Source organism: Malurus melanocephalus, unplaced genomic scaffold (genome assembly GCF_030028575.1).
Source record: "Malurus melanocephalus ecotype Western Australia unplaced genomic scaffold, MMel_1.1 scaffold_32, whole genome shotgun sequence".
In the NCBI taxonomy this organism is placed as follows: domain Eukaryota; kingdom Metazoa; phylum Chordata; class Aves; order Passeriformes; family Maluridae; genus Malurus; species Malurus melanocephalus.
This window is the reverse complement of record NW_026623264.1, coordinates 1,344,812-1,364,334: the sequence shown is the minus strand read 5'-3', so window position 1 is coordinate 1,364,334 and position 19,523 is coordinate 1,344,812. Positions and strand designations below refer to the sequence as shown.

At 37.9% G+C, this 19,523-nt stretch overlaps 1 protein-coding gene across 3 annotated transcripts in view; it reads left to right on the top strand.

Annotated features, from left to right (window-relative positions):
• NCOA2 (nuclear receptor coactivator 2) overlaps window positions 1–19,523 on the top strand; it is a 175,266-nt gene that overhangs the window by 122,002 nt on the left and 33,741 nt on the right. For all 3 annotated transcript variants that reach the window (XM_057363919.1, XM_057363921.1, XM_057363920.1), the window contains 7 exons: window positions 3,638–3,741; window positions 8,518–8,695; window positions 10,079–10,264; window positions 11,157–11,258; window positions 11,349–11,489; window positions 14,754–14,901; window positions 17,041–18,310. In XM_057363919.1, coding sequence (XP_057219902.1) covers window positions 3,638–3,741; window positions 8,518–8,695; window positions 10,079–10,264; window positions 11,157–11,258; window positions 11,349–11,489; window positions 14,754–14,901; window positions 17,041–18,310 — 2,129 coding nt within the window. The remainder of the gene's footprint in view (window positions 1–3,637; window positions 3,742–8,517; window positions 8,696–10,078; window positions 10,265–11,156; window positions 11,259–11,348; window positions 11,490–14,753; window positions 14,902–17,040; window positions 18,311–19,523) is intronic.

Below are 19,523 nucleotides of genomic sequence, written 5' to 3'. Positions count from 1 at the left end.
ATTCCCTGTATGGAGATGAAGCCATGGGAAGGCCTTTTTCATCCTGCTCACTTCCTCTGGCAGCAAAAGATTGTATTTCTCTTTCCATGCTCTCTTTCTGTTTCACCCTTTGGCCGCTGTGCCCATAGGGTGCCGGTGGCACTTTGCTGGCATTTAACAGGGGCATCACTGCAAGGTGAGAGCTCAGGGAGCCAGCTCCCACTCTTCATGTGGCTGCAGTGGAAAATTCTGCTGGCTGGCTGTGGTTAGTCATAGGGTAATATCTACGAATCTCATGAGGCTGGACGAAAGAGTTCCGAGAGGCTTTCCAAGGTTGGGCCTTTACTGCTGTTTTCCTAAGCCCTGATATTCAAAAATTGTTAATGTGGTGTAGAAATTATATTCTCTGTCCCTTTGATTTCTTTGTTGGGCCTCCAGTGAACTTTAAAAAGATAGGAAAAGAGGGAAAGTAAACTTTACATGTTTGCATCGCTACTTAACACCAGAAGCTGGAGCTGTTTAGAAAAAGGAAGAATACTGACTTGTGATAATGCATGAGTGTTGTCAGCATTAGAAATTCATGTATCAATCATTGGTTTTTTCCAGCCTTCCTGCGACAATTTTTTGTTGTCAATTAGCCCTACATGCTGTATCTCTGAAGGAAAGATTTGCATTTCAAAATATTCTCTATGACTGACTGTCAGGAGGACACTGCTGACAGGATTTGCACTTACTGTTCTCATATGTGCTGATAGAGTCTACACAAGGGGCTTTGTAGTTCAGTCAAAAATGGATGATTTATTGCGTGGTTGGAAATTATTAGTAGCTGCAGTTTATAACAATGACGTAAATGACAGCTGGTCCTACTCAGAGGCTCTCCGAGGCCTTGGTTTCCCATACAATGACACTTCAATTGAAGTGTGCCTTGTGGCCTGAATGCATAACCTCTTATAAGTTCTTCAGCTACTTGAATTCTTACACAGTTAAGTTACAGATCCAATTAGGAAGTCCATAATTTTGGAGCAYTTGTGATTTATAATGCTTTTCAGAGTGCCTAGCCAAATGCCATGAGTAGTGCAGCGTATGTTGTCACCATCTTTGGGAGAAGCAGATAGGTAACGTTTGAGTATAACTAACTAGCATTTCCGTATTTTCTCCATTCATTACATTTTTTCCTTGAGAAAGCACTGAGTTTATTGATCCCACGAAGATGTTGGGCCTTCTGAGGAAAGGAGTGTCAAAGGCAAAAGAGAATGCAGAGGTCAAATGGTTGTAAGGGACAGGTTGTGAGGTGATGAAGCAGAAGCAGTGAGGGATCAAACAGTCAAAAAGAGACAACAGGAAGCAGAGGGGAAAGCAGGATATGAGGTTCGAGGGATCCTTGGTCTGACCTGGTATTGCAGCCTCTGTGTTGATTACTATTATAGTAATTAAAAATATCCTCTTTTTCTTCTGTGTAAAACCTCATCAGTATGCATGAAAGAAAACAATTGCTTTTAATCGACATTACGTGTGGTTTGTATAAATTCCTAGGAAAGACTGATAAAAAACCATCATAAAATATTTCAGATTATGTGAAAAATAATCAGTAAGAGTAGTCCGTAAACGGTGACATGAGGAAACTGTAATTAATGTGCTTGCACATCATTGCTGGATCGTATCTGCAGCCCTGCCATTTCTGTCTCATAGRGAATAATTCCATGTTCTCCCTTAATCAAGATGGTGTCAGTGGCTGAAGCAGTGATGGAATGAGAGCAGGAAGCTGGTATCCCTGTCCATTATAATACTTTGCAGTGTGAAAACAGAGATCACTTTATGCTACCAGGAACAGATGGGAAACAGATATCATCACTGGCTTTATTAAAAGCTCAACTCTATTTTTAGAATTCTTTTAGAATTTTTAGAACATGTTTTCAGTTTTGTATCATATGGTGCCAACTCTGCTGTGTTGTAGCACGGGAAAGATTGTTCAGTTGTTTTTCTGTTACACCTAATTTCTGCTTTTTGCCAAAACAAGAAAGGTAACAAAAAAAAATTAAATCCCACGCCTAGTCTAAACCAGAAACATTAATTTTATATSCTGGTGAGTTTAAGTGGCAGGAGAAATGTTAATAGTTATTTCTAGTGTGTTTATTTSTATCAGATTATGCTAATCAGAGTGATTTAAAATTAGTCTGTTAGTTACAACAATCCGTCTTTGGAGCAGTTTTGTTAAATCATTATTCACAGTGGTGTTATGTAGTGTATAACACCTAAAAAGACAGCTAAATTTTTTGTGGCTCTTCATGAAAGCAAGAAACCATAGAAATGTAGGATGAGACAGCGGGTGATCGCTGGTAGGAGAACACCCAGGGCTTCACAAAAGCAGTTCCTTTACTCTGTGTCTGAGCAGCACATATCCACACTGACCTTATAACCTATGCCAAGAAAAGTTCAGAGGAACTTTACCTGCATTATTACAGGTCTGCAGATAGGGGAAAATACTGTACATTTGGATACATTTCAATTTGCTTGACGGTTGCTTTAATTTTCACTAAAGGTCATTTTCCAAAGGCCCTTTGCTCCATCTGCACATGGTACTTTCAGTAATTCCTGTAGTGGATGTTCTTCTGTTTATTGTTGTAGAAACCATAAGTTCTTGTTTTCATAATGTCAGTGTGCTTTTGTGTTTATTAAAATAATCTATTGCATCATACTAAAAATAAGAAAWTTCTAATTATTTTTAATGTTCTAGATTGCAGAATGGCCCTAGCTTTTACATAACTGCTGCTTGAAAAATAATAAACAAATGTTTTGTATATAGAACTAACAACAACAAGTAACTTATTTCATTAATTTACCATGTACAATATGCATTAGAATATGCATTTTATGTGGTATTTTTAATAATTGTATAAATTCATTCTTAAACAAAAATAACATTATTGGAATAGAAAAAATAATACTGTTCATTACTTGGTAGGAATTCTAAACCCATGCAAGTTCTATGAATATCCCTTACATTTGGATTTGGGTATAATCTGGGATGCTGTATACAACACATTGTAACGTATGGCTCTGTGTTCCAGAAACCTGAAATSGTTATTTTCTTGCCTGTAATTTTCAAATACAGCACTTGAAATTTGATGTAGTTCTAATAACATATTGGTAAATAAGACGGTATGAAAATTACGTGATAGCAAGAATGTGGGTGGAGGCATGGGAACAGAACTGAGACCGCTGTTTCTCGGTACTGAAACTGTAGATTGTGGACTTAATGTTTTTCCTTCTAAATATAGCGGTTGTGGAAAAGATCTGCAGCTGTAAGCTTTACATGCTCTTTTAGATCAGTCTTTTACTACACCTTGATCCTGGCATTTGCTYACTGCACCTTCATAAAGAGCCCTTGTCTTTGCCCAGTGTTAGGCTCAGTAGCTTGGTAAAATGTCTAGCAGACAAACATCAAAAATCATTTCATTYGTGTCATAAGGCTTGAAAACTGAGAAACAAATAGGCTGGTTATGCTTCCGTTGAATCATTATGGGAGACTGTCTAATCTYATTTTCAGAACTGTTGCACTGTAAGCATTTCCCAGCTCTCCTCAGTGCTCTCTGGGCTCTTGGTGTGTCAGTGAGAGATCAGTCTACTGTCACTTAACACATTGTTTTCTCTGTTGCAGAAAAAGCAGCAGCAGCTAATGAAGATGAAGTGCAAAAAGCGGACGTATCGTCTACAGGTCAGAGTGTCATCGACAAGGATGCACTTGGACCAATGATGCTTGAGGTAAAGAGCACAAAATTCTTTTTTTTAGGGCAGTTCTGCTCCTCCTAGGATGAATGAAATGGAAAGATGTAGTCAGAGATCGCATAAAGGAATGGTCAAGAGAGACAAGCYACTCTGGCTACTTGTGATTATGTCMYTRAGGAGYAGGGAGCATATTTCTCTTGGATTCAGGGATGAAACTCTCTTTAACTTGAAGTAGGGGGAGGCAAACGAGGAGATGGTTCTGCTTCTTTGCARCAGACAACTCGAGGGGCTTCAGCTGGTAGTAAATGTTGGGTGTCTGCTTGTGTGTATTTTATTTGTTCTGAAGTACAGCAGCTGTGCAAGACCTGTTGCACTTAAACATTGAATTGTGTACATGGTAGTATAGAAGTGAATAATACTTCCTCTAAAATTGCCATGCTATTGCTATACTGTTTTAATATTCTATCGTTTCAGCACTTGAAASAGGACTCTTCCCTCTAGAATATGAAAGTAATATAGGAGAGATTTTTAAGATGTGTATTTCAGYTTGGTCAGTTAAGATGTCTGTCTGATTTTAGCTGTTATTTTGATGYCCCAAAAGGCTGTGTGATACAAGCTTAGTTTCCAAGTGTATTGGTAGTAATGTTGGGTAGGTATGTTATCTGGGATCYTTATGTCATGTGCTGCAGTCCTTCGGCACCACTGCTTCATCTGCTTAAGTTCACTTGCAAACTGTTTATTCCCATTCTGTCTGGGGACTTTATCTGTAAGGAAGAATAAATGTTACTCTGGATAACGTAAAACACAAACTCTGAATCAAGCTCAAGGAACCAGCTTTGGCAGAAGCATTATTATTCTGTCATTTCTGAATGCATTTGTAAGAGTTTTCATCATTTGCATTATTTTTTTCATAATTGGTTAAATGAAGACATAGTTTTCTACCATGCATATGAAATAAAGGCTCCAAACTCACACTGCAAAATATAAGATTAGACAGGTTGGAGGCATTGTTCTTTGAAAGAAGGGGTAACAAACTAATTGATTTAATTTAATGTTTATTATACCTACTCACTGAATTGAATGTTGTTGGTTTTGCTATCAAACAAAGTTATGCATTAATCTCTTACACTGCTATATTAAAAWTTATCTTTAATTTCCTATTAATTTAATTGTAAGGACCTGTTTTAATCACAGGGGAAAATAAGAATTAGRTAATATTTTCCTGGCTTATCTTGTGTGATTGGCTATAGCAGCAAGCATGACATGTAAAATCAACCATCTATTCTGTTGCTTCATTTAATTTAGTTTTCCTTTGCATTGAAACTGTTGCATGTTAACAATGGAAGACTGTGGAAATTAATTAATGAAGCATGGTCTTTTTGCACCAAGAAACTTAAAAAGGACTGAAAGTTGTTATACATTTGCTGTGGAAAGACTACAGATATTTTCTTTGTGTCTTTATCACCTTAAGGAAATGCAATTAACTTACTACATCTTTACAAAACCCCTGTATACAACCTCTAAAAAAACCTTACCCGTTTTCATTGGCAAATAATAATAAAAATGGCAATGCTGCTGAACAATTTATCAGTTGATTTGTTTTAGAAATTTAATTGTATGTTTTTATTAAATAATAAAACTGAAGAATTCTTAAAAATTGTGTTTCCAGCTGAAGAAAGTGAATAAAATTMATCAGGCAACTTTCTCTGAAGAATATTTTAACATCTTTCTTGCTTAAAGCATATAGTAGATAGGAAGAAAACATGGACAGATAGTCAAGAGAAAAATGACAATATCTCAAAGAACAAAAATGTATTTTCTGTTCCAATATATAACCTAAAATAGCTGTTTTCTTGATTTCTCTTCCATCATATTGTCCRTTATTTGTTCACCCATTTTCCCAATAACTCTCAAAAGTTTTTAAGTGTGGTGGCTTACATCTGGGGACAGAATTCAGAAATTATTGCAAAAGTGGAAGCTTCTAAAATATTTAAGTGTCTTGATGCATTAGCTTYCTCAAAAGCCTGCTGCTGCTTACCTGCAAGATTATTTTGTTAAGAAAGACATGGAAGACTGAAATGTAAGGCCCTTTGTTACTCTGAGCTGAGAGAGCCACATCGGTGGTGTGGCCAGCTCAAGAAACAGCTGAGAGGGAGCAGCAGAGAACTCTTACTTGCCAAAGAAGTTGCCACTTTAGGAAAACTGAAGGTTGTTGTGGGATGCCAGTAACTCTCATAATCTCTCACTTGCTGTCTCCACCTTTGAAAATTTTCTCCTTGTGACTCCAATAAACATTTGTGATGGCTTTGGTTTTGTGACCCCTGTGAATTGATGTGTGGACAGCTGCCAAGCAGCGTGGTTCAGCCAAACCCACACCCTTCTGCCAGCTCTAAATACCATGGCTTCTATGTTGGACCCRCTGGGGACTGATGTGGCTAGTATCTTTATTTTCTTTAATTAGTTTTCAGCCAACTCAGCGCTCTGCTCCAGCTTTTCATAGCCTCACACAGTGCAGGTTGCTGTTGTGGTGTAGGAAGTACTAAATCAAAGAGGCCRTGCTTACTTTGGCTTCAAGTGATGGTGAAATGCAGCCTGAGACAGTAATCCACAGCAGAGATGCTGATAGAAAATTATACTAGAGCCTCAATTTATTAATTAATTTGTAAATCTTTGTTAATGAAAGTGAATACTACTCAGCAGGAAAATGTAATGAATGTTAAGAAATTRCATAAAAATGAGGGGCTCACAAAGAAAGTAAATCAACAGGAGGAACCAAGAATTGTAAGAAACGAAAGAAGGCAGTGATAAAAAACAATGTCAGAGATTAGAATTTGTGACAACAGGAGAAAAAAAGASCTAGTTTATCTTAATTTAGAGGCAGTCAAGAAAAGTATGCACTTACACATTTATTTGTGGGTTTTATTATATTGTAATTTAAAAACAGAACAAAGCATTTGTCATTGGCTCAGCTGCTCTGCTTGCATTGCGCTTTCATTGTCCCTCCCCTGGAGCAGAATCATCATCTAAGTAGCTAACTAATTTAGTTTGGGAAGAACCTTTGGAGCTTGTGTGTTCCTACCTCCCACTGCAAGCTGGTCTGAGCAGAGCCAGGTGGCCCAGGTCCAAGTGCAGCCAAGGTCTGAGTATCTGTGTGGAACGGGGTTTTGCAGCCTCTTCCCATGTCTGGCTGCTTCATGGTGGAATTTGATTTTTTTTCTTGTATCTCCATGAAGTTTCCTGACTGTGTCTGTTGCATTGTATCCTTCCCTTGTGAACCTATGACTGGAGCATGGCTGTGCCTTGTCTTTAGCATCCTGCTGGGTGGCTGAAGGCAGAAGTAAAATCCATCCTTCGCYTTCTCTTTTATTGTGTGGATTTGCTAACTGCTCAGTAGGGTGCAATACTTTTAACATCTCTCTGTAAGCAGTGAACTTGAGACCTGCCTGCTAAGACCAGCACWTGAGTTGAACAGTGTACAAGCTGGGTCATATCAAAAATGCCTTGTGCTTGCTGTGGTGGCTTCTCCTTTTTAGACTGTTTTGCAGTGAGCTGTGTTTAGATTTAGTATGGATCCACTTGGTTTTGACCCACAATGAATTGTGGGTGGCCCATTTTTCTGATTTATTTCTGTCCCTGGAGATACAATAACTAACAGCTCTTCTAGTGATTTCCTGCCAGTCCTTAGAGAGGTGAGTAAATCAGGCAAAGCTGCAGAAGCCTGTGTAGGTTAATTGAATGCTTAGAATGAAAACTTTGGTGCTTTTAAGTTTAACTGTATCCCCCTTTATCTGCTCATATGATACAAAGTTAGAGGAATGTATTCTGACATATTTCTACCGTCTGCAGTCATGCTTGCATCTTAAGAAAAATGAAGATTGCATGAGAATTTCTTACAGATACTCAAATTTTTACTTCATTTTCATTGGGTAGAAGTGATGTCGTATTTGTCTTAGGCTTCAGGTAACGTAGGGCAGATATCTTGGAAAGAATGCTGCAGCTAAGTTGTCACTGTCACAAGAGATAAGAAGGGAAGCCAATCAGCAGAAAATACTAATGTAGACACTTCCTCACAGGAACTTTAAGTCCTTTGGAAAATCATGAAGCTGAAGAGATGCAGATCYGATTCCTGTTCCCTGGATCTTGTGTGGACTGAATTAAACTGGTGTCAAATTTTAAAAAGATTAAAGCAGTCCTAGGAGCAGAGGCTAAAGCTCTCCCATCTTTACTTATCACTGCCTCCTCTCAGCTCCCTTTGCCCTTCTCTGCTTTTAATGCCTCATGTTCTGTGGTGCATGGGGCCTCACCTCTCTGAAGGTGCACTGCTGGAGAGAGTCTTTCTCTTTTTTTCTGACAGTATTTTCCTTGCCTTGTGCCAGCGTATCCTGTGGGGTTTTCCTGTGATCAGTCTTCCTGTACTGCATAGAGGAGTGAACAGGCTGTGGATTTAGCAGAACCATCTTCATGTCCAAGTTTCTTACTTCATACACAGGCAGACAGATAGCAACCTCTCCCTTTATTTATGTTTGTTTGTTTGGGGTGGGAGGCTTGGTTTGTTTCTCTGTGTGGGTTTCATTATTTTGCAAGGTGTGCACCTTTCTGTGCTTTTACACTAGTTTGATGTAAAAAAGATTAGATGCTTCATCTGAAATGTGTCCTCTGCTATTACAGACAATAATATAAGAACTGGGACAAATGTGGAAATATTCAGTTATGTCGTCTGAATGGAGTATTTATTTTCTATGTATTTTGTTAATCTAATTGTTTACTATTGTGTTTCTCTYTCTCTCTGCTTTTCTACTTTTCCCCCTATAGGCCCTAGATGGGTTCTTCTTTGTAGTGAACCCAGAAGGTAATGTTGTGTTTGTTTCTGAGAATGTGACRCAGTACCTGAGGTACAACCAAGAAGAGCTGATGAACACAAGCATATACAGCATCCTGCATGTAGGGGACCACAATGAATTTGTCAAAATCCTGCTGCCAAAATCTTTAGGTATAGAACTTTTTCTCATATCATACCATTACTTATTTAACTTTGGTTTTATAAGTCAGCGTTTCAATGACTTAAGTTAATGTCCTAACACTACTTACAAGTTCATCGTATACAGCWTTTATTTTTAATGTATATATAGACTATGAATGATTAATATTATTCTCAAAAGCATCCTCYACTCTTTTGAGATTCTTCTTTGTTAAAATTGCTCTTAGGAGCTCATGTTAGCTGATTTTTTTAATGGATCTCCAGAGTGAATCACTAAAAGCCAGCATTAGCTACGTGAACTCTGTGTTAGTTCTCTGTCTAGGCTACTTGTTCCAAAAAAGGAGGAATATAAAAGAAACCTCATTATGTTAGGATTTTTATTTCAATGTTTTTATCCTCATGAATATTTACTCTTAACTTTCAAAAACTATTTTTGTTAGTTGCAGCCAATTTTGATTAATATTAGTTTTAATGTCACTGAGTTTTGGAGGAGATTAAAAGAAAGAGAAAGTCAATACTAGTGCCTCATTTACTCACAGCAGTTTTAAAAGTATTACTCAATTCACTTTAGCATTTTATTACTGTACTTATATACTCTGAAGAAGCAGAAATGTAAATGGCTAAAGTCAATATATTACTGCATTTATTGCATTTTATGACTGAAGAGGGCAAGCAAAGAGTATTTTAAATATGACCCTGCTACTTCCTAGTGTGGTGTTACATTAATTCGCCCTGACTGATGTCCAGTACCTATATTTGTGCATCTCAGGATTTTGTTTCTTTTTTTACTTGTCTTAAGCACTGTGTTAGGCTTTAGTTTTATCCATCACTCCATCCGGGTCATTGCTAACCTTCAGTCATTCCCATTGTAGCTGAGATGGTGTGTTTCAATATATTCCCTATTCTATTGCTTCCTGTTTTTATAAGTGCTTGTTGGTTTCATTTCTTTCCCATTCTAATCTGGACTGGASATTTTTGTACAATGCAGCCAGGTCTTTTTTTAGTACTTTTTGAGTTTACTGGAAAGATCCTATATACTGCCTTATTTTTTTTTAGTCTCATAAATCAGCTTGATCTACCCAGTAGGCTTTTGCTGTACTGTGTAACTTTTACACACACCAATATTTAGACTTTTTTCTGTTTTTCTACTGTGTCATTGTGAGTCACTTGAAAAAACCATGATAGCTGGACAAATTAGCTCTTAAAATCTATTAATTTTATAAATTACCTTGTTATGTGCTGATTTGGGCTTTAATATTAAAGTTAGATAGTTGTTGTTAAATGAGCTTGTTTCYCAACCTGTTTGCTGAGCATCTTAATTAATTTCCTGTGGATAAGGAACAGAAATGCCTGGTACCAGATTTATTTCAGTATCTGTTCTTTGCTTTTGCTCAGTGAATGGGGGATCTTGGTCTGGTGACACTCCKAGGCGTAATAGCCATACCTTCAATTGTCGGATGCTGGTGAAACCTCTTGCTGATTCTGAAGAAGGCCATGATAACCAGGAAGCACATCAGAAATATGAAACTATGCAGTGCTTTGCTGTTTCTCAACCAAATTCCTTCAAGGAGGACGGTGAAGGTAATTACCATTTCCAGTTTGCGTACGTGCACTTTCAGTGCAGTTGATAAAGTGACCTCTGAGTCCTGAGAATTGGAAAAAATTGTAGGTTCTTTTCCTTTTTTGACTTAACTATAGAAATACACTTTTGTCTTGGCTATAGTTGTATACACTTGCATGCACCTATTTCTTAAACCTGTTGAAAGAACTGAGAGAAACTCTGTTTACCACGAAGAGAGATAGTCTATTTTTATATTGCTGCAATTGTAAGAAAAGTACAGCTGACTGGGAAGAAAGTTTCAAAGGGCAATTTTTTGAATTCTTAGAATTTGAAGACAATCGTGGTTCACCATTTCCTTTACCATTTACTACTTCAGCAGGTAAATTTCCTCAGATTGTTTTGTAAGTGTTCAGGTAAGTAAAAATGGTTATTGAGAAGGTGCATTCTGAGGAACAGCAAGCATTTGAGGCAAGTTTAAGAAATTTGGCTTAGAAGGTACAAAATGGTGAGTGTTGAAGAAATGTGCTCTTTGTGCATGCAGAATATTCTTTTTTATACTTACCTCCTGAATRGTTGAGCTATTACTGGTGTATTCATAAACATGTGCCAATACTTATGAATYGTGGTGGAGTCCTTGTTAATTTCTTCTAAAAGAAAACAAACCCACCTTTCCTGTTTTGTTTAATGTTTTTGGAAGTAATGAAGATACAAATCCACTGGGTTTTGTCTATGCATTTATTGGTACAGAATCTATTTTTTGGTCCAAGTAGATTTAAAGAACTTGTAAAAAGTATTTCTGAAGTCTTTGTGGGAACAAAGATCTTCCTCTTCTATAAAAAATAAATAAATAAAGTATTATTTAGTATTTTTCTCTAGGAAATAATAATACATTTAATACATTTTTCTCTTAAGATTTGCAGTCTTGCTTGATTTGTGTTGCAAGAAGAGCTCCAATGAAGGAAAGACCACTTCTCCCTTCATCAGAGAGCTTTACTACACGCCAGGATCTACAAGGTATTATGAAATAGAAGCTTTTAATTTTACTTCATTTTCCTCMGTGGGGAAATAGCTATAACAAATATTTTCTAACGTATCTAATACCAGGCAAAATAACTTCACTGGACACAAGTACCATGCGAGCGGCTATGAAACCTGGCTGGGAGGATTTGGTGAGAAGATGCATTCAGAGGTTCCATTCGCAGCACGAGGGAGAAATATCTTTTGCGAAGAGGCATCACCAGGAAGGTTAGGTTTCATACTTGTAGCACTTTCTGTATTTGACCTATTTGTCATTTGTATCTCTTGGTTGTGTTCTCTTTGTTATGCTTACATGGAACCAGCTACTGACAGTCCCTTGCTCAAGCTGGTTTACCTAACACACTGATGGCTCTCGAGGGAGGTCTTCATCTTTCTCACTGTTTGTTTTAGCCTTCTTTTTATGACTGTGCATCCTGGAGTGTGCTTTAAATCTTCAAAATGTCAAAATTATTTTGGAAAGAAAGACCCTTGCATGTTGTCCACCAAAATGTTCACTGACCGTTTTTCTTCAGAACCTCAAATCACATAATGCAGTTTATTGCCTGTATTACTTTTCTGTACAAAAATGGACTTTTACTGTCACATTGCCTGTGAGAAACACTGAGTGTAATTCCCAAAGCTGCAGCACTCATACTGTTTGGAAACCTACACTGTTGCACTGTATCTGACTAGTAAGTGTTACAGGATACAGCACAAGCACATCTACTGGATCAAGATTATGGTAGGCAAGAAGAAGGAAAAACTGCAGTCTCAATGACCCCTGTGAGGTTTCTGTGACTGGGTGGGGTTTTTTTCTAAAAACCCTTATATTCTAGTAACMCAGACCCAAATTAAGAAAAGCAAATAACCCTTTCTAGTTCACAGGAAAGTAATTTCAAACCAATTGAGAATAGCTGGAACATTTCCAGTGCAGAAGCATCATTCTTTGGGTTCACGTTTGAAGAACAGGGTTTACAGCTGGCCTGTAACAAATAGTTACCATGGTCATTAAGCAACAGGCATGTAATTTTGGATACTGAATTGTAATTGGAATATCAAATTATTCCACCAAATACACACAAAAAAAGAACTCTAGTCATGAGGCATTAGTTAAATATTCTTTAAATGTTCTGCTTTCATGAAACCTTCAGGTGGTGTTTTAGAAAATTTGGGGTCTCAGAAATGCTGTGGTATTTTAAGTAATGTGGTAGAAGTGGGGTACATGTGGTAGAAGTGCTARAAGTTCACAACCTTGTGCTGTGATTTCAGACAGAACTGAACAAGGCAGTATGCAATTAAAGTCACACCAGGGGTTTTAGAGAGTAGTTTCAGATAAGGACCCATCTATGCCAGAGGTGATTTAGGGTTATCAGTTATGGCATCCCACCATTTGTTATTTCTTCCAAATTATTCCTGACCAAATTAGCAGCTACCACACTGAGTGCCAAGGTTTGCATGAGCTACCTGTGCAATGGTGAAAATATATGTGCTTTGGAGTTTGCACTGTATCATTTTGCACTTGTGGCTGAGGATCGTYGTGTGAATTGTAGAATCAGTCTTAATGAGAAGGCTCTTTTTGTCAAAGTGAAGAGAGTGAGTGATAAAAAGAGGAAAAAAACTCTGGATTTGCTTTCCTGCAAATGATGCAGCACTGGAGAGGGATAATGGCTGAAATACTTCCCTCCCCTGCCCTGCATTATGTAGAAGAAAAACAAGGCATATCTTGGAGTGTAGCATCTTTGTGCTTGACTGAGGAACCCTTTGCATTTTTCAAGTCATTGGGGTTTGAGAAGCAAAGAAAGCAATGGTTTCCTACATGTAATCCAGCATTACAGTGTRAAAAAATGCAGCATTAGCTTGATAAACAATGGAAAACATGCTTTAAAATTATCTCTCTGTGTAAAATGCAGAATATATGGTAAGTTTTTATTGGCTGCAGTTAGAAAAATAGCATTTCCTCAAGAGGAATACGGAAACATTCTTGTTTGCTTAAAGAATTAGTTTGGAAAATGATTTAAGTAGAGATTTCACTTGTATCCTGTTGGCATTGAGTACTGGAATTTCCTGATGTGGTATATGCTAAAGTTAAGAGCTTTGGACCTTCTGGTGCCCAAAGGTTAAACTGAAACAATGACATACCTAACAGTGAAATTTTGTTTTGTATTGTTTCACTGTTGTAGGCTTTTGTTTTTCGTTACATTTTTACTCTGAAAAACCCCTTCTGGTTGTTTAAAYTGTGCTTCCTGTTTTCTCACTGCCTAGATAATACTTTGAAACCTTGCAGAACAATATATAACAGTGGGGGAYAGGGAAGGAAAGCAATCGAAACCAGTCTTACAAGGCTGAAAATGTGGTAGCTCTGTAGACCAGACAAATAAAGGCCATACTTGGAAAACCATGTCATTTCATTACAACAGGAAATATTAAAAGACAAGCAATGAAATGAAGATCACATGATACTATTAATTTTTTTTTTAAAAAAAGAGGAAGAAACCCACAGAAAATATATATGCATGAAAAAAAGTATTTGTAGTGCTCCATTCCTGTTTTTTCCCTAAATAATTACATGAAAATTTTTGAAATATTTTACTTCTTTCATGTCTGCAATCCTAATGTGATTGCTTTTGAYTAGAAATTGTAAGTGACCACACTTGCTTCATTGGTGGCAGAGATTAAACCATAGAATGAATATTTGGAGATTTGATTTTCCATAATGTTTTAATTTTTAATTAAAGGTGTGTCACAGGGGTCTATGGAAGTTAGAGAACTGAATTTGTTGAAGTTCAGATTTACACTAAAAGCTTAAGGAGCTGCACAATGTGTACAGTGAAGTAAACCCCAACTTAAAATGCAGGCAACACTGGGAAAGGATAGTACAGCCCCAATTTTTGTTTACGTAACTGTATTTATAATTTTTTTAACTATATGTATTTTGCATCTGTTCTTTTAAAAGTAATAATTTCTCTTTCCAGTTCTTATTTCTAATTGTTCTTATGTAAGATTTTGATGCACTTTTTAAATTAAAGAAGTCGTGAGGGTAACTGTTGCAAGACAATTTAAGCAGGCAATAGGGAGGAAAAAATACAAACTAATGGAAACAGATGACCTAAAAACCAAGGACATTTATATTAAAACATCATGATGTAGATGGTACAATGAAAAAATGTTTGAGGAACAAAAGGAATTAGACACAGATTTGATGAAAAGTGAAATGGACATCAAGAACTTCCTGTCTATACCTGAAATACATAGTGTCTTCCTATTATTGCTGTCACTCCTTACAGATTTTCATTTGATCACCCTACAGTATGTGGGATCCTTTATTTCACATACATCTATTTCTTTTCAGAATGTTCTTTTTCTTTGTTTTGTTTAATTAGCATTGTATCTGTGGTATCGATGCTGAGGGATTTGGAACATCAGGTGTTGAGCAGCTGAGCTACCTGCACTACAGTGTCTCATTAATTTCACTCTGTTTCTGCTTCCCTGCAGTGCTGAGGCAGGGACTGGCCTTTAGTCCCATTTATCGGTTTTCCCTGTCRGATGGCACCATCGTTTCTGCCCAAACAAAGAGCAAGCTCATCCGTTCTCAGACCACCAGTGAACCTCAGCTTGTGATCTCCTTGCATATGCTTCACAGGTAATCCTGACCACACTCTGCTGAGAGACATGGAAAGCACCAAGGTTGCCAAAGCAAATAGATTGTTTAAGGCTGATAGATTTCAGTTGACCCAGAACTGATATCATAGAAGCAAAGTAAGATTTTGAGGTCAATACTTGCAGCAGGAAAAGGCTGTAAGATTATTTCAGGATTTTAAAATGGCATGCTGGATTTTCAATATAATGTTCTTARTTTCAGTGTTTTAATTTCCTGTGTTTTGCTTAGTAGATACAAGAAACTTCCCAACTGTAATCAAATCTAGAAAATTGGACAGGATTAAATTCTTGTAGTTCACATTCTGTTACTGGTCCTGGTTTTTCTTAAAACAACATGTTACGATTACTAGGACTATGCTTTAGACAAACTGTTGTTTAATTCTTTGATGCCCTTCGTGCCTTGTCTTTCTGGTGCTTGGCTTAGTGGCTTTCACATGTCCARTCTTGAGAAATGCCACTACTTTTACTTTGGTTTGTTTTTTTTWAAAKYACAGCCAATAATATGCTAAAATCAAGGTTAAGTAATCACTGACATCAGAATTTCAGCATACAGTTTATTAAGTCATTGTGTGTCCTGGTGCATTTGTATCAGATTTTGTTTCAGGTTTTATTGGCTGACTGTAATTACAATACTGTTTTCCTTGAATCCTCTGTATCATTTTTTTTGAGAGGAAGAAAACAGTTCTAAACATAATTATAACTGAAACAATTTTATAGAAATTGTGAATTTGCAAATTGATCGGACCAAAAGCTGTCWGAAATAAGTTTTCTTTGGATTGCTGAGCATACCTAATATTTCATTAAATGCCAAATTTAAAATTTTAAAAAGCAAGCACTATAAATTTTTAAATGGTACTTGTGTATTTTCTTGCACTTTTTTAGCAGAGTGCTGGTACTACTGTATATGTAATAAGGTTTTTAAAATCACTCTTTTTTATAGTTCTTTTTTTTTACCTTTGCTTTTATACCTAAGGTAACAAATACAGAGTAACAAGATTCACTTGAGTATTCACGCGAATACTCTGTATTYGTCAATTATTTAACTTCTCATACTTTTGCAAAATGAAGGTTTATCTGCACTCACTTATACTATGCAAATAGGAGTGGGTTTTGTCTCATGGAAAATGGATATTAGGAATGTTCAATTTGTATTTGGTTTTGGAAGTCCAGAGTTGATTTGATTTTTGTCAGAATCTCATTTTTTTTCCTTCCTAACCTACTTGCTTTGCCTCTTTTGTAGCTTTTAGCATTTGGGAATATGTCTGATTTTCCTAATTTAAGTTTTAGCACAGAGTAAAAAGTGTATTACATCCTTCCATAAACTAATTAAAATCTACTGAGGAAAAGTGACCTTCAGGTGCCCTCACAAGAGCTTTTACTCTGCATGTGTATGTGTGTGTCTCTCTCTTCTGTTTCTTCTGTCTTGCAACCTACATCTCTAAAATATGAGTTTCAGCTCCTGTGTGTGTGGTTTGTTGTTTTTTCTTCTCCCCTTTTCCTAAATGCCTGTGCAGGACTCAATTGCTAACAGACTGTTCTCATTCTGAAGCAGAATCCAGTAGTTCCCTTGGCTCACGTGCTGTTTTGGAGCAGTACTGAAATATTCTGGCTKTGTAAAAATGTGACTTTTTCAACTTTCTTTTCACTGTGAGCTTGGTGGGCAAATAGCCCACTCCAGCCTTGTGGTGGGGCTAACTCACAGAAATTCAAAACTCCAGCAAACAGCTGTCCACAGCTGTCTTGTAAAACATGTATTTTTTGGGTCATATGTTTCAGATGAGATTTCTGTCAGTTCTAGAAGTTAGCTCTTGCCAAATTGTGGAGGAGAGATACATTAAAGGGAGTCTGCATTTCTAATGACTGTCATTTAAGTGAGGTTTAATTTTGTTTTTCCTCTCTTCYACTGTTTTCTAATGAGGTACTGAAAAACCATACTATTAGTGTTCAGCCATGTTGAGAGTTGCCTATCACTTTCGYCAAATTGTTGTTTTGTTTTTGATTGTAGTGGTTTTGCGTTATTTTAAAGTGAGGTTTGGGGTTTTGCTTCTTTTTCTGTAATGTAATTGCAAGTTGGCCACTGTCATTTAGCTAACAGGCTGTTTTTCTTCCCCTTGCCACATAGAGAGCAGAATGTCTGTGGAATGAATCAGGATTTGACTGGACAAGGAATGGGGAAGATATTGAACCCAATTAGTTCCAGCAGCCCTGCCCATCAGGCCATGTGCAGTGGGAACCCAGGTCAGGATATGACCATCAGTAGCAATATAAATTTTGCCATAAATGGCCCAAAGGAACAAGTGGGCATGCCAGCAGGCAGGTTTGGTGGTTCAGGGGGAATGAACCATGTGTCAAGCATACAAGCATCCACTCCTCAGGGTAGTAACTATGCACTAAAAATGAATAGCCCCTCACAAAGCAGCCCTGGCATGAACCCAGGGCAGCCAAACTCTATGCTTTCCCCAAGGCATCGTGTGAGCCCTGGAGTGGCAGGAAGTCCTCGCATCCCACCCAGTCAGTTCTCCCCTGCAGGAAGCTTACATTCACCTGTGGGAGTCTGCAGCAGCACAGGAAATAGCCATAACTACACCAACAGTTCCCTGAACGCACTTCAGGCCCTCAGCGAGGGCCACGGCGTTTCTCTAGGATCATCGTTGGCTTCACCTGACCTAAAAATGGGAAATTTACAAAATTCCCCTGTGAATATGAATCCTCCCCAGCTTAGCAAGATGGGAAGCCTGGACTCTAAAGACTGCTTTGGAATATATGGGGAGCAATCGGAAGGTACAACTGGACAAGCAGAGAGCAGCTGCCATTCAGGAGAACAGAAAGACAACAGCGATAGCAACATGCCACCAGTTGTCAGTGGCGAGAGACCTGATGGACAGAATAAACTGCACGACGGAAAAAGCCAGACAAAGCTCTTACAATTGCTGACCACCAAATCAGATCAGATGGAGCCTTCACCTTTGTCCAGTACCATGGGAGACATTAGCAAGGACTCCACGGGAGGGTTGCCTGGGTCTGGTTCAGCACAYGGAACCTCGCTCAAGGAGAAGCATAAAATTTTGCACAGACTATTGCAGGACAGTAGTTCTCCTGTAGATTTGGCCAAGCTCACAGCAGAGGCCACGGGCAAAGAACTGAACCAGGAGTCMAGTAGCACAGCTCCTGGTTCAGAGGTGACTGTTAAACAGGAGCCAACGAGTCCTAAGAAGAATAATAATGCACTACTTCGCTACTTGCTAGATAAAGATGATACTAAAGATATTGGTTTACCAGACATACCCCCAAAACTGGAGCGGTTGGACAGTAAGACAGACCCTTCCGGTAGCACAAAGTTAATAGCTATGAGGACGGAAAAAGAAGAGATGAGCTTTGAGCCTAATGAACAGGTAAGCTCATTTTTTCATTATGTGTAAATGAGTTGTTCCAGGCCTGCACTCCTGCCAGCTGACTTCCTCTAAGAGTAGTATTTGGCACTTCTGAAGGCTGTTACCTGCCTTTTGAAATCCAGTCTGCACCGAGTTTTTCAGCCAGTGTTACTAGGTTGTGATCATCACACTGTGTAGAGGCACAGCCTGTGCCTGGGAGGAGATGGATAATGCAGGGTACCTTTCCCAGATGGTTGTCAGGCAGAGAGAAAGTACTCGTGGCTCTTGGTTAGTGCTAACTAATTGACAGCTTTTCCCACAGGCTGATGTTGAGCTKCTGCTGTGCTTGCTAAATGGGTCCTTGACCTAGCCCAGCATAGCAGCTACACTCCTCCATGGAAAACAGGTTCATGCTCAAGAACAGGACTTGTTTGAAAGGACTGATAACAACTTCGCRTTACTGGTCTTTGTGCTATGCTTGACCTGCAAATTAAAATCAAAGCAAATAGAATTCTGTGCTAGTTTGGAGGATTTGTTGGTGTTTTTTTTTTGTCTTCTTATAAATTCTTTATACTCAGCCTGAAGTTTTTTGTGGATGATTAATCGTTCAGTGCAGGGATCATGTCTCCTTGTGCAAGGTTATCTGCACTGAATTTTGCATTCAGATTTTCTTTGCTTTCTGTGCAAGATTACTTGATCCTCTGCTGCCCAACACGCTAATAAATCGTGTATTTTTGGGACCTATGCTAAAAAGTGTTATTTYACTGGCTTTCACGCAGAATTCCCTTTCCAAAAGCACCTGGTTCACATCACCCAGAGTGCTCCAGTTTTCAGAGCTTTGCAAGAAAAAGGGACACAGCAAAAGCAATCTGCTTWCTTCAATATTACTGTTTATATTATTTATAAAATGGGTAATTACAATATCAATTTTAGTATAAAGCATTTTCTGGGAAGGTTATAACTAGCTGGAGTTAATGATCCTTAGATTCGTCCTACACTATCAAATCTCCCAKCTGGTCATTAATCCCTAGGCAGCCCTGTGTGTGAAGCTTTAGTTTGTAAATCATGATCAGATCAWATACAATGCAAACGTTCATGTGTCTCATTCACAGCCATATGCTTAATTTTGAAAATTTTGTATACTTTTTAATGTGCAGACTAGGTTTAAGTTTGTTTATTTTTAAAAATCTATTGTATTTTTTATTGTGTATAAGGACATTCTTTTTTATATTTT